Source organism: Halichoerus grypus, chromosome 6 (genome assembly GCF_964656455.1).
Source record: "Halichoerus grypus chromosome 6, mHalGry1.hap1.1, whole genome shotgun sequence".
NCBI classification, from domain to species: Eukaryota; Metazoa; Chordata; class Mammalia; order Carnivora; family Phocidae; genus Halichoerus; species Halichoerus grypus.
In genome coordinates, this window is record NC_135717.1 from 92,544,639 (window position 1) to 92,561,048 (window position 16,410).

Below are 16,410 nucleotides of genomic sequence, written 5' to 3' on the forward strand. Positions count from 1 at the left end.
AGTGAAGCATAAATTTGGTGAGAGAAGCAAAAGTAAATGAGGGACAGTTAGGAAGCTATAGAAGTAGTCTCAGCATCAGAGGATAGGAAATAAGCCTTAGAAGTGTGGCAGTGGTAATGAAATAAAATGAACAGAATCAGAACATTTAAGAGTAAAAGTGACAGGATTGAATGAGGAAGGACAGTGAAAAAGGAGGGTGTCAAAGATAACTTCTAGGTTTCTGTATAAATGCAAGTGAGTGGAAAATAGAAACATTCACTAAGATGGACACTCTGAGTAACAAATAGATTTTAGAAGAAGAACCCTGCCATTCAGGTTGGGGTAGCCTGGCTTTAACATGTGCTTGAGATGGCTGGTGATGGTTCAAGGAAGAAATCTAAGCTAGAGATCCCAATTTGGAAATCATCCACAGAAAGATGGGAATTAAGTTAAGGGTATAGATAAATTTGCTTAGAGAGAAAGTGTAAGATGGGAAAAGAAGACCCTTCATATCTAAACTCAAAACCCCTTATTATTTTTCATAATGTCATGCTGCTTTTGAATGTAATGTTGAATCCATCCAAACACAAAATTTCTGGGGCACCTGGGTGGCTCAGTTGGTTAGGCATCTGCCTTCAGCTCAAGTCATGATCCCAGGGTCCTGAGATTGAGCCTCTCATTGGGCTCCCTGCTTGGCGGGAAGTCTGCTTTTCCCTCTCCCTCTGCCCCTTCCCCCTGCTCATGCTCTCTCTCTCTCAAATAAATAAATAAAATCTTAAAAAAAAACCCACAGAAATTCTATGTGGTGCTTCCAGTATACCACTTGCTTTATGTGGTGCCTTTCTAAGCTCGTCTGTATGTAAAATCAAGTGTAATCATATAGAAGAACAAAATCAGTAGCTTTAACTCTTTAATTATGAATAAGTCTAATTAATACCATAAATATATAGTTAATTCTCAATTTCTATATGCAAATCCATGGGCTTTCCATCAAGAAATATCTCTGCACAATTCCTAATGTCTCTTTGGATCATTCTTATTCCTACTGGGTTATGACTGGACCAATGTCCTAGTCCAATTAGACAAATTATATTACTCACTATTATGTCTCTATTGATCATTTAGAATGCCATAAAATAAATAATACATTCAAGCTCATTTTGTGGATTTCATATAAGTCTATATGATAATATTTAGTCAAAAGAGAAAAAGGCCTTCCTAGAAGTACTACAGAAAGCCTGTTGGCTTAGTATTCTGGATATTTGGATTCTAGTTTCAGTGCCACCAACAGATGGCCTTGGGCAAACAGCTCAAACTCTCTGACTTTTAGTTTTTTCATCTGTATAATCAGGAGATTGATCCAGGTCTCCAAGTTTCCTTGAGTTCTAATATTCTGTAATCATGTGAAAATCCTTGAAAGAACATGAATTATTCAGTGGGTAGAGGTTTACAATCATCTTAAAGAATCCTTATTCCCCACTTCCCCTAGAATAAAATTTCTTCTGTCATATCTGATCATTTTTAGTACTAGAAAAATAGCAAATATATTCGTATTGACATTTTTCTTCCAAGCTGATGCTGAGTGTGTCATCAGACTCAAAACCTGCTGGAGAAACTGTTCTGCACTTCTGATAGTTTTCTAATTCTAATCTGACATTGGGGCTTTTAACTATGAATAGCCTCATGTCATTCTGCATGAATTTTTACTATGTATTCCGAAGTCTCACATTTCTCTTACACTTAAATTTGATTTCAAATTTCTTTGCTTTTCATTTTACCCAAAGTTGCTTTTTTTAAGGGTTGACATTTGTTACATTGCATTTGGCTTTTACCCATCACTTCAAAGTTTTTTGAGTAAGATATTGACCCTGTATCATTTTCTAAACTAGAAAAAGAAGAACAAAAGAGAAAAACGATGATATGGGGAGAAAATAAGAAAGGAATAGAAATGACAAAAAAGCAAGTCAAGTGGAAGAAGTTGACATGTGTATTTTTCTGTTGAAATTTCACTCCATGATGCCACTGGCCCTGTTGAAGGTTGTCTGGATCCTTGGTGATGTTCCTTTCGCCCTCTGAGAAGAGTTGTCAATGATTGAGGGGAGAGAAGAGGAATGATGATCCCCAAATCTGAGCATTGGTCATGTGATTTCAAAGCCAGTTTGTCATTCAGGGAAAAGATAAGTTGATGGCTGCTGTCTTCAAAACAGACCACAGGTGCAGATTCCTTAATATATGGCCCCACAACAATAACACATGCCAAACTACATTCTCAAAACTAGGTTTGCAGTCCCCACGATGCTAATAGGGGTGTTGCAAGGTCAAGACTATTTCCATAATAACTCTAATATGTCACTTGCCTCTGTCACATGTATTCACTTATGCGTGTAGAGTGTTTTCAGACATGCAGTATTGCATCAGATTTAATACAGAAAGAAATAGGGGAATCTGGTTGTCTTCTATTAAGCCAGACATTATAGATACTTGTAAAAATCTAAAAAAGTATCATTCTTCTCTCTAAATATTTTCTTTGTTTTTGAAAGTATAGCTGTTTTTCATAGGAATATATTGTTTATGTTAACATGTAATGGGGTAATTGATGTTATCTTAAATGAATTGATAAATATTTCTTAAATGTCCTGGCTTTGTTTCTAACATGGCAATTCTTGATAGATATAACTCACATAAAGAAAAATTCTTTGGAATCTTCCATAATTTTTAAGAGTGTTAAAAGGGTCTTAAGACCAAAAATAGGAGAACCTCTGTTGCACAGCAACTTAAACACTGGGCAGTTCCTACTTCTACATTCAGCTAAAGAGTTATCTAAATACTTGATACTCTTCCTTTCCCGCCCAGGTAAGGATTACTATTCCATCTTAATCCTCTGCTTAACCATAAATTTTGTGTTTACACTGTTGGCAAAATACAGAGTTGATATTTCACTAAAGTTCCTTTGAAAATGTTTATCTTGAAATTGCTTTCATTTTACTTAATTTTTTCACCTTTGCGTTTTTTAGCCACATGTCTTTAGTTTCCTTTTATTAACTTTTACAACTCTAGTCTTCAAGGAGCAGTTTTTTCTTTGTGTCTACATGAACTCATTGAACAAAGAACTATAGGCAATTTTTAAATATTTCCTTAACAATTATTGTACAGAGTTATATTTATCTTAGCTGTGGTATTATGTCCTTTTACAGATGCCAAAGACTCAGTTGTTAGCTCAAATTAGAGGAAACTAAGGCCTGAATAGATAGAATCACTGCTCACGAAACTCATATAAAACTGAATAGTAAGCCAGTGTGATGTTTTGCTTTTGACCAAAATTGGTTTTGCTCTCTATTCAGACATGCTTGGAAAGTAAATTAAATAACCTGAAGTTACTTAAATGGACAATTAAAATGATGAATAACCTTAAAGAAGTGATTATTTCACATGGACTCTTGTTACACTTAATTTTAAAAATTCATAATAAATAAAAATTCCTCACCTTACATGATCTTCTCTCCAAGTCATAGAATTTTACTGACCTTGCATCTTTTTAATATCTCAAATCCGATAGAGTGCCATTTATTACATTATAAATGATTTATTTTCTGAATGATTATAAGAAAGCTTCTTACAAATTTAAGTAGATGAGGTCCTCGTTAATATCAGCCTAATGAATCTTCTAATGATACTTTCATTTCTTCCCCAGACTCAAGGTATAATGCCCATGCCCCTAGTAATTAGTAGTCCCAAGGTTAGCAGAATCACTAGAGAGTGGCTCCTGGTTTATTATTGGCAGGAATTATATGTATTTTTGAAGCAAGTCAAGTCACTGGAAAGTACAATAACCTGGCTTGTGGAAAATTTGAAATAGGTTGTAGTTCTTTTGCCACATATGACATTTCAGTCTGTAAATATCCCACGACATTCAGAAAATATGGGTACACTCACCTCATTGAGGAATGTGTTACTGAGCATGAAATACCAATAACTATATCCCAAGAGAATGTTTAAACAATTTCAGACAACATCACAGGGAAGAAATGCCAAGAGTTGTGGAACGTATTTGTTCATTGATCTTTGCCTGAATTCAGGGCCCTGGAAAGGTATTAAGCAGAAATTGTCCAGAGGCAGAGATCCCTATTTGGACCTATTATGCTAAAAGAATATTTTAAGTCAACCAAAAAAATATAATACTTGTTCTTTTACACAACGATGTTTATTCTTAAAGGAACATATGATTTGGAGCTTTTTTCTAGTGCTGGTAATGAACTTGCACTTATTCATATATATTCATAATTAGTTAAATGAGCCTTACTTTTTAAAATCATTATATTTTAGTAACCAATGAAACTTTCATATAGAAAGTTGGAAAAACTTTAAAAATTAAGCTTAAAAAAGAAAACTAAAATCATCCATGAACTTTCCATTCAGATATTTAGTATTAATATTTTTAATGTTCTCATCTTTTTGTCAAGCTTATGGAAAAATATGCACATTTTTAAATATATTTTTTTTAAATTTAAATTTTAAATATATTTTTCATTATATTTTCATATCACTAAATATTCTTTTGATATTTTTAGACTACATGTATTCTATTATATGGTCATAGCTTATTTAACTTTTATTTTAGACATTTATGTAATATCCAATTACATATATCCTCACATATATCTCTGATTATCTTCTTAGGATAAATTCCCAAAAGTAGATCATTAGATCAAGGAATAATCAAATTTAAAAAAATTTTTTAAAATACATGTTGCTATATATTGCCATTATGTATGAAGGGACACATTTCCCAGGAGCTTCACTAACACTGCCAACATCTCTCTTAATGTGGCCAACTCTTCCTAAAATAATCAAATGAAAGTTATATTTGGATATGCTTTACTGTTGTTAGGCCTTAGTCACATCTCAGGATGTCATGTGGTTAGTCTCTTAGCAATTTCTCTTCCAATTTCTTCCTAAACTTCATGCAAGAGTAGTGAATAAAAAGATCCACTCCTTTCCATTAATGTGTAAAAATGTTCTTCCCAACAGTTTCACATATTAATACAAGTATATAATTTTTCTTTGGGGCTGTACAGATGTAACTAATGTTTGTTCTCCTGTTCCTGAAGGAGTCTGAAAAAAAACAATACATCCTTCTTTTTTATTACATTCAGATTTGTTTTTCTCTCACCCTTTTGACTGAGAGGAAACAAATTTTAAAAACCTGGGACTTACATAAGTGGTATTTTTGAGTTAAATCTATTGCTACCAATGTAAATTATTTCAGACCACAGCAAGAAATAAAATGGGCTCAATAGTATGATTTTTCTCATTATTATCATCATGATCAATGCATTTTTATTAATGACCCAATATGTACGGAGCATGGTGCTAAAGCCTAAGAATTAAAAAAAAAAAAAAAGAGGCTAGAACAGTTGATTTATTCACTAGTTGAAGAATGATGGCACATATATAAAAAATGATAAAGTCTAATAAACACTAGCATATCTTAATTGCCCAATGGAGTCAGCCAGTCAATGCCCTTGGAGTTCAGAGAAGTGATTAGTAAAGATTGGGATAGTCACTTTTAAGAGGATTTGATCCACATTTTGAAGGAGGACTGGAAATTTAACAAGAAAAGAGAAGCTCTTCCAAGTGGGGTTACAGAGCTCACAAAGGTGAGAATGCACATGACATTTTCAGAGGAAAATAACTAGTAAGCCAAAGCAGTTTATTCAGTATTACAGTAAGAGAAAAATCTGGTGTTCTTCTAGCCTTGGCTATCTAGATAAGCAGTATGGGCCTAAGAGAGGTACATTGGAAATAGAAAACCATTTAATGTTTTATGAGAAATGAATTTAGAAATAATTTAGGGAAATTTATAAGGTATTACTATGAAAAATGTTAGTACTAGCATGAGATAATTATGGCCTAGACTAGCTAGTTGCAGAATGTAAACTCCATTCTAAAAACAGGCATAATGCTAGAGTACCATTAGGATAAAAAAAGCCAACTGAACTTGGCAAATGATTAGATATAAAGATAAGAGACTACTAAGAACTTATTATTCAGCTGTGCTTGTATCAGGGATTCATAATGAATGAGCCTGCCTTCAACCAAGTACATAATATAGAATCCCACTGAGAAGGCTGTGATAAACTCTACAGGGGGCTACCAAGTAGCTGGAACAGCTTCCCAAGTAAATTGGTCCTTGAGTTTTGACTTCAAAGATGAATTGAATTTTGCCAGATGGGAAAGGGGGGGAAAAACCAATGAAGAGGGCAAAAGAGGGGGAAAATATGACTCAAAATTTTAGACCTACATGATTGGAGAAAGATAGTAACGCAGACCAAAAGAGGAAAGTCTACCAGTAGAGATGTTTTAGGTGGAAAGATAATTCAGTTTAGACATTCTGCAAACATATATGTAGAGCATATTCACCAATCTGGAGGCATCTGGAACACATCCATGAACAAAACAGGCAAAAGCTTTCTGCTTTCATGGAGTTTACATTCTAGTATTTGGAAATAAATACATAATTAGAGGTATAGTGTTCACCAAAGAGTTTTGTTTTATTGCGATGTTTGTTTCTATTTTCTTTCTCTATTGTCATTCATACCAATAAGATAAAATAAGCACAAAAGAAGACATGGGTGACTAGTATCCGACTTAAGTCATCACTTAGGCAGGAAAATGTTCTTCCCTCTAAGACTTCAAACTGTCCTCAAACTGACCTTGATGTCTACAGGCTTCAGATAAATGGTTTAGTAATTGAGAGCAATAAATTAAAATCAATCACATTTAGTTAGGAGAAAGTAGTCTCAGTGTGCTAAAACAAGCTGACCTTCTTCTAGCTTTGCGTTTTTATTGCACCCTTTCTGCTGTCCACCTGTGCTTGATGCTATGCTGGGATCTTCTGACCTTAGCAGTACTTCAGGAGATGTGTCTGGACTATAGTTTTCTTACTAGGTGTTACTGCTAGATTGTTCAAAGGGAGACAATTATTGGAAAAGTATTCACTGGTCAGAAATAAGCTTTTCGAGTGACTAACTGTGGGAGTGAAATTTTTGTTGCAATTAAAATGCTCAGTTTAATTTAAGATAAAATATGTAAAACATTACATTTCAAACTGCTATCAAGGCCAGTTGAGAGATACTAAGCAATACCAGTTTTCCTTTTCTTTTTCTTTTTTTTTTTTTAAAGGTTTTATTTATTTGACAGAGAGAGACACAGTGAGAGAGGGAACACAAGCAGGGGGAGTGGGCGAGGGAGAAGCAGGCTCCCCACTGAGCAGGGAGCCCGATGCGGGGCTCAATCCCAGGACTCTGGGACCATGACCCAAGCCAAAGGCAGACGCCTAACGACTGAGCCACCCAGGCGCCCCATACCAGTTTTCCTTTTCACTGAACTGCATAGAATTCATTTCACCCTTCAGTAACCTGATATGCTGAGGAGACTGGACATTAAAGACTTTAAAGTTTCCTGACCTCCTTAGTATTAAGAGCCACTCTTCAGAGCTCTCACCTGATTGGTTGAAAGCATTCAGTTTGTTTCCATGCAAAAGGATTTTTGACTTTTGTTTGTTTATTTATTTCCTTGTTTTTTAATCAGTTTCAGTTACTATAAGTAGTTCCTTCAAGTTTTAAATTATGCATATCAACTTTTTCTGAAAACTTGTTTATTTAAAATTAATTGTTCTTACAAAAGCCCCAGTTATATCTAATCATGTCAAAGCAGTATGTCAAAAGCATGTCAAAATGGTGTGGTGCTGAAAGTTATCTCTAGGCACTTCCCAGGAGCTTGGAGATAACTGAATCTAATTCTTCTGGTGGAACAAGATGATGGCAGCCTGAAGAGCCCATTTGAGGATTAATTGTTTTGGGGATAGATATTCAAATGCTAAGTACTTTCATAAATTTAGTTCAGTAACAAACATTTATTAAGTGTCTAATGGGTGCTAAATCTTAAAACAGAAATATGCAATCCAAAAATGAATAAGGCACAATTACCCTCAAGACCTTCATATCCTGGTAAGATTTAGTCTTATTAAATTATTTTTGTTTATTAGATTTCTGGTTTTTCATTATGATCTGGCCAAAACTCCTTTAAATATATTATATCCCACTTTTAATCATATAAACCATCAGGTCTCTAGCTGGTAATAATTTACTTAACAAATGCATGGTTAAATAATAAGCCAAGATTTCCATACACTTTAGAAAAGATTTTAGATATCCTACAATCCTTTATCGACAAGCTGGCAATTTCTGACTTAAATCCAAGTTTCCAAAATTGAGTTGAAAAGGCTTTTTATTGCAGTCCACATGAGAGTACAGAATGTGGAAAAATAATAATCTGATGCTAATAATCATCTTAATTGATTGTGAGATTATGATTTTATCTTCTGTGCTGGGGGTGGAATTCATTCTTTCTTCTCCCTGACATTTTTCGTGGATTACTCCATACCATTAATCGCTAATAGATATAATTATTTTGTATTAGTTTTCCAGATCAAGAAATTCGTAAAGTGGCAGTTCAACAATTAGACAACCTCTTGAATGATGAACTACTGGAATATCTCCCACAGCTAGTTCAGGTAAGAACAGCAGAGTTTCCAAAGGACTCTAGAATTTTAACTAATAATCCTCTAAAAAGAGTTTCCAATAAGTCAACAGTAGGCTACCTAAAGTGGTATTGTAATTTGGCAAGCCAGGGACTAAATTATAGCTCATGTGTCAACATGGGTAACAGACATTCTTTAGCCCAAACTGGTAGTTACAAAAAAGGTCTATAAGAGCCAAAGGGGACATTTTTTTAAATTATTATTATTTAGAATTGGGGAAAAAAATAGAAATGCAGGTGATAAAATCTTTTCATCTAACTATGTAGAACAATTAAAATTAAATTAATGTTATTTAGAAAATAGTCTTTTGCTAGGCAGCTCCTCATAATATATGTGTTTCTTGCCTTTCCCTTAGAACATTCTAACATTGATTATAAATCTATAAAAGAGGTTTTGTAAGATAATACCTGAATTCTGCCAACAGATACTGCATTTTAGTCACAACATTAAATATCACAATGTTGGAGTAATTTTAGAAAATAATGTGGCCAGATAAATGAAATATAGAAATATGAGCAAAGACTGATTTAGTCTGAGTATTTTGAAACATAAACAAGCATACATACATCTTGCAAATGACCATGTAAATGATTGAATATCCAAACTACAAATAATATTGTTTTCCCAAGTTGACTATGTAATGAGGACTGAATAGGTAGTTTTAATAGAGTGGTCTTTATGTTTTTCGTTTTTTGTTTTGTTTTTTAACTCCGATGTTTTCTTACCTAAAAGGTCAGGTTGTAATTACAAGCTATTTTAAATGCCAGGTGCCTCAGTTTTTTAACATTTAAGACAGAGAACTTTTTTTTTAAAGCTTTTATTTATTTGAGAGAGAGAGAGAGAGCACAAGAGGGGTGGAGGAGGAAGGGGCAGAGGGAGAAGCAGACTCCCTGCTGAGCACGGAGCCTGATGTGGGGCTCGGATCATGACCTGAGCTGAAGTCAGACACTTAACCTCTTAACCAACTGAGCTACCCAAGTGCCCCTAGGACAGAGAACTTTGAGACTAATGGGGGAAACCCCTATCAGTGACGGGAATACCATATTGCTTTGCACATGGAATATGCACTTCTCTGAAGGACTCCTAAAGCGAAAGCTGGTTTAGAAATAGCTATACCATATAGTTACTCTTACCAGTTTTTATAGTTGTGATTTTTCTATACTTATCAGGATAGTGTAGTGAAAATAAAAATTAATCAAACTTGTAGGAACACTGTTCATCTCATGATTCATGAGTATTGGCAGCATGCTCTATCTAACCTAAATCAAAAAAGTAAGTTTTTACAAAATCTTATATATACTAAACCCATTTGAAAATGGCAGTCTGGAATAAATAAGCAATACACTTGGCACCAGGAAAATCGCTGAGAGCCATATATCTGCAAATCCAAATTCATATGACAAGGTGTACACAAAATCCAACAAAGCAAATACACAGAAGTAAAATTAGGAAGTGTTGCAATGACTCCCTAATTAAAAATGAAGATTATAAAATGTTTTGAGATGGAGAGAAATGACTCGAAAACAAATAAAACTGAGAAGAATTTTCAAAACATTTATTATAGAATTTGCCCTTAAACTTCCATGTTCTCCCCAACTTTAAAACTTTTAAACACATAAAAACTTTTGAAATGCAAAAAATTCCACCCTATTGATTATTTTCTTGAAGTATGTTATTTTGTTATGTATTATATTATTAGAATTATGCAGGATGTATTAAAGAAATAAGACAGGACTTTAAGACCATAACAAAAACAGAACATATTGTTCATAGCCAGAAAGCAATTAAGACACAGACCCAGAGGTTACGGCAAACCACAAGTCAACACCGTGTGGGTAGGTTCCAAGAACAGTTCATAATAATGCAGTGTGCACCAGAAATATTGCCTGCCTCCTAGATGGTGAGGTAGGATTGGGGGAAATTATACCAGTGCACAGAGTGATGCAGGGAGTTCGGAAACAAGTGAAGCAATTTAAGAGCAACGAGTAGGTATTCAAGAAGAAATAATGGGGAAATCTAAAAGGAAAGCTAAAAAGACAAGCATGGAAGTAAATTCTAAGACATCTCTCTCTTGCTTATGTGCTCATATGATATGCTATTAGGGCATCAACACAATTTATGACTTGGTCAGCCCAGTATTAGCAAGTAAGTGAAAGCAAGCCATTGCTGCAACTTAAGAGAACATACATTATGGTCTTTATACATTCAGACAGCATTAAGAGTTTATGCAAATTTGCTGAAATCATCTTTGGCACTCTTATACCTTAGGAATTCATAAACTTTCCCATCCTTGAGTATGGTCAGCATATTGAGGTATTTCTTCAGGTGTGTATGTGAATGCGTGTTGTGCCCACTTTTGTCTGTTGTCTGTACTGTGGTATAAAACCTGGTTTAAACTCTGTGTGTGTGTGTGTGTGTGTGTGTGTGACTTAAATGGCTATTGAGCAACTAAAAATAGAAGTTTTGCCTCTTAAACAGGGATGGAAATTTTTATGAAGAGAGCCTGGTTTTCATTTTCATATATATTTAGATTTCTGGGATGATGATGGGGCCCAGGTACTTCCTGTGGACAGTGAAGCCCCTGCAGAGTACCGAATTAGGTCCATGAGGATATTAGGAGCTGCCATTACTGTCTGTATGTTCCACCAGGTTGGGTATCCTAGAAAATCCTAAAGAGCTGTTCACAGAGGTGATGAGGGAAAGGATTTGGGGAGGGGTGAGCTAGGGTGGCACCAATCAGCTCTGAAACCTCTAAGTAAAGTTTCAGGTTCTGCAGGGTAATAGTGATGTATCAATTGGTGATTTCAGTTAAGGCTTTGTGCATTAATTTCATTCCACAAAGAAAAGAAATATCTACTATTTAATAATGCCACTAGGAAACTAATCATACTATGTATTTTTGTGTGTGCCAGGATTCTCCTCCTAGGCATAGTTGAACTCCACCAACCATCTGCTCTTATTTATTATCCTGTGATACTAAAGCATAAATAAGAAAGAGACTACACAAATCCAAATTGTGATGTGTGTGCTATGTTATTATACACCAACTAATAAGGTTATCTTATAATAATATATCAAATATCAAATATAATTTTAACATTTTGTTAAAATGTTTATGCTGTTTTCCTTTGTCTTTTCATAAGCCTCTTAAGCCCCTTTGTATTTTGCTAGAATTTTGTTACTGAGAAGAAGAGTAAATTAATTATATCTCTTACTTCAGGCTGTCAAGTTTGAATGGAACCTTGAAAGTCCTCTGGTACAACTCCTATTGCACCGTTCATTGCAAAGCATCCAGATTGCCCATCGTCTTTACTGGTAAGATTAACTAAAATAAGATAGGATGTCTTTTTTTGTTGTCAGCTTCTCTCTGTGGGACAGCATTAGAAGAAGTAGAAGATTTCTTACCTTGTAATTGATATAAACCTCCACTTAAAGTTCAGCCAAATTCGAGTCTTTGTCAAGGTTATTTTTATTGATGAGTATAATTTAACTGTCATCATCTTTAAAATCTTCCTTTTGTACAGTTGCTGCTGTTTAAATCCAATCAGAATTTTAACTCTGGATGATATCTTTCCTATAGCTTTATTATTTTTTTAAGAGAGAGGGAGGGAGTGCATGCACTCACATATGTATGGCAGACAACATCTACTAGCTTTAATTTCTAGGGAAGAACTTTAATTAATAGGAAAAAAGAGAATCTCATTTTTTAGTATGTTTTTCTGCTTAAAGAAATGTTACTCATGTTGACATCACTCTTCCCATGAAAATAACTCAAGCATTTCATAGCAAAGTAGAGATACAAGGAATTGTTAGGCACCAATGTTCATTTTGATGTTCATTTTCTTCTCAAATGTCTAATATAAAAAACAGAACATTTTCCTCTTCTATGTCAGTATAGGGAGGCATCATACACATGACTAGCCCTGGGCCCTTCACTGAATGGACTCTTTCATCAAGCTTTGAATGAAGTCTTATTCTCCCCAGTTTTTCAGTCAGCTACTACCTTGCTAAAGGAACTTAAGTGGATATATTTGGTGGTCTTTTGCTCTCACAGTAAAACTAGGACTAAATTACCAGGGCCCAGCTGTGCACATGCAGACTTGTGACAGAAGGGGGCAGAAGAGGGCTGCTTGAACTGTCAAGCTTGATGCCAAACCAGAGATGGCAAGGCTAGAGCAATTCCAAGAGATTGACCCAATCAGGTATTAGGCAATTGATATCACTGGTGAAGTCAAAACTGGATTGGAGAGAGAATATGAGCAGGAGTCAGGGACTAACCTAAATCAGGAATTAGGGCTCAAAGAACAAGTTGTTGCAGCAGTGTCTGCTGGTCCTGAATGACTTAAGGCAATGGTATTTCGGGCACCACAAGGCCTTTTCAAGGTGGCAATGGCATTAAAGGACCAAATCCTATGAGCTTTAAGATACCACTGATAAAATTGAGATGATGCAAAATCTTCCCATTCATTTTCTAAATGCTCTGTCCTAAACTTTTCTTATCTAGAATTTTGGGGCAATTTCTCAAATCAAGGACTACTGTAAATAAAGCAACATAATGTGGAAATTTTGCATCTTGTGATTGAAGTCACACCTGTCCCTCTCATCCTTTCTTTTCTTTTTTTTTTTTTTTGAAAAAGAACTTTTTATTACTTTTATGTACAGAAAATTCAACAGCGTCCACTCAGCCTAGTTTGGTGGCCACTTTAGTTTTTGCCTTTTCCAGTTTGGCGACGCAAGCCACTGACTTTGGACGCAGGACGTTGCTTCCCCAGTGGCAGCGGATCCCATCATATCTGTCATTGTAATTGGGCCTAATGGCTGCCACCAGCTTAGCCAGAGCTCCTTTGTCTTCCAAGTTAACCTGTGTGAAGGCAACAGTGGTGTAGGTCTTCCTGTGGACCAGACCCCAGGCTGGCCTCCCTCTCATCCTTTCTCCTAAATATGGCTCACCTGATGCCTAAAATTCTATTATCAATGAGTCACTACTTTAGGTTAAGCATTGTTCCCTCCCAGAATTTTTTTCTAATGTGGAAATACATATATTCAGAACATAATGCTCATGATGAATTAGTTGATCATTTGTTCATTTATGTGACAAACCTTGAGATACTAGACACTGTTGAACTATTAAGGATAAAGCAGAATAGTCCTTTGCCTAAACAAGCTCACAAGCTAACAACACAACAGCTAGCAGAAAGGCAGCAGGGAAGATCCACTGGCTATGTGAAGGGGAAAACTGACCACAAATCCTGTCCACTTTATGGTGATCCATCCCAAATACAACCACAAGATAGAGAGGCAAAGCTGGCCATCAAGTAAATAAAAAAGCCTAAACATGCACTCCAATTCTGCCAGAGTTAAATACCAATGAAGGCATACAAATGAATACACAGAGGAGGTCAATCCTCTCTCTACTTTGAGATCTGAAACACTCCCTGAAGAAAGAGTAAAGAGCCGTACTTCAGCGATTTATCACAGTGTAATAGAGCATGCATGATACAGAATCAATAGAAGGTTTTAAAGCCTCTCCTTTACCTTCTAGAATCGTTATATTACTACTAATTCACCTTTTACCTTCACAATGTAATGAATAATAAATTATTGCTTCACTCTTTTGTAAAGGAAAGATATGTCTTGCTGTCATTTAATATTGATCTCTTATAACATTTTTCACCTTTTTGTTCTCAGAAAAGTATACACAGGATAAAGACTCTACAATAGCAATTTGCTAAGCTAACAATAGCTATTCTCTACCTCAACCAACCTGAAAAACGTCATAGATATTTTTAAGAAAGTTTACATTTTATGCAATAATCTGTAAAATCCATTAGCGTAGTTTTCTAGTTAAGGCACAATATAGGAACAGCTGGGGTTTTTTTGTTTGTTTGTTTTATTTCTATTTTATGTGATAAGGGTTTTATATAGTTCTTTTCATAAAAAGACTTTTAAAAACAGAATGCAATTTTAAACTAATTTTCTTATATCATTTGTGTTATTTCTTTTATTAAATACATGAAAATAGAATCTTACAATCTTATACAAAGTTCTACCTCAAATCAATGCAAAAGCCAGGAACAAAGCTCCACCTTAAATTTATCCCTAATTTAAATTATGTCCTCTTCAAATTCTTCTATTTTGTTAAAAAAAAAGTAAAGAGTTAAAAAAAGTGAACATTTTGTGCATACATACTGACCTCAAATGTTGGAACTTGCACCAGATCTGGCATGTGGGAACTGAACTTTCTAATCCACTCTCCAGCAATTTTTCATTACAACAGCCACATGCAATTAGATCACTGCTTCCTTAGATGGTAATCTGGTATTCCTATAATAGTATCAGTCTTCCTCTGTCATAGTTTATGCTGGGGATTTGGGGTAAGGCCTTGAAAAACAGCATTATACTGCTTAATTTTCATTGTTTCTCAATCATACTACAGCTTTACTTTAGCCAACAAAATATATGGTCAACAAAAAGGAAATCTATTCTTCCTTAATATGACCTTAATATTAGTAATTATCTTTGTCTTCTAATAATATTTGAATTTGGCCTCCAAAATAAATAGACTAATAAATACTCATAGAGTTATAGGATTTGGGAGTCAAATGGAACCTTACGAATGCTATAGCACTTTTTTTTCTCACCCAGAAAGGGATTTCAACAAATTATGTGACTCATCCAATGACAATCATCTAGCTAGCTAAAGAATTGAGATTAAAATATTTTTTTCATGGCATCTCATGCCCACATCAGGTCTCTTTCCAATTCACCACCTACTTCTAAGAAAAGTACAACTTGAAGAATTCACAAAATGTTTGTTTTTCTATCAATAATTAGGAACTCATTCAAGTAAACTAAAGTGGTGGCTTTTCCTTAACTTGAATGCAAAACTGAAGAAAAAACAATATCCCAAATTGAGATCTTTATATCTAATACTCAAAGTTTTTGCCATTAGTTGTCGGCATAATCCACAACTGCTGTCAATTATAATATTAATTAATAGGCATGTGCAGGAAGCTCCAAAAAAATTGTATACTTGAAGGAACTTTGAAGAGAATAGTAGGTTTTTCCCAGAATTTTTCTTTTGTAGTTCCTGATTCATACCTAAAACACTAAATTTGTTCTCTTCGTTCTACTATTAAACCGTCAGTGATAAGAAAACAATTCCTGAGTTATTTATTTAGTAGACTCAGTTTGTACTTATCTTTCAATACTTATTATATAAAACTAAGACTTTATGTTGTATAAAACCAAGACTCAGTTTTCTCAAAAACACTATTTAATTAAGCCAGCAATATGCTAATGAAATTCAAGTCAACCCTTTTCATCAAGTTAAATGAGTTAGAAAATAAATTCCTGTAGTCCAGGCCAGAACTTGGCAATAATAAAATGTAAGCAAAATCCATCTTTAGTTTCCTTCTACGTAAAAATGCCCAGTAAGCAATTGGATATAGAAGCCTACAGAGCAGGAGAAAGATCTGGAATGGTAACAGAATGGGAATGTATCAGCACATTGATATTACTTGCCAAGCTTCCATCTTATGGTTTAGTCATCCTCTGAATTTGGAGTTCTCACCCAGATTCCTCATACCTGGATCCAGATTTTAAAAAAGAAGACCAGAGCATCATGTCAAAAGTATTTTCAGGGGCCAGGTCTAGAAAGGGCACATACCTCTTTTGCCTACATTCCATAGGTCAAAAGTCAGTAACAAGACCCCACCTACATGCAAGGGAAAATAGGAAAGCAGACCAGAAGCAAAATACTGTTTGATCTGGTAAATCCAGAGCAGTGTCTGCCACAGAGGTAAAGCAATGTAGATGACTGAAGAAAT

At 34.8% G+C, this 16,410-nt stretch overlaps 1 protein-coding gene across 1 annotated transcript in view; it reads left to right on the forward strand.

Moving 5' to 3' along the window:
* Positions 1–16,410, forward strand: part of PIK3C2G (phosphatidylinositol-4-phosphate 3-kinase catalytic subunit type 2 gamma) — a 377,014-nt gene that overhangs the window by 160,482 nt on the left and 200,122 nt on the right. The window contains exons 17-18 of the mRNA XM_036065643.2: positions 8,461–8,554; positions 11,802–11,896. Of these exons, the coding sequence (XP_035921536.2) occupies positions 8,461–8,554; positions 11,802–11,896 (189 nt within the window). The remainder of the gene's footprint in view (positions 1–8,460; positions 8,555–11,801; positions 11,897–16,410) is intronic.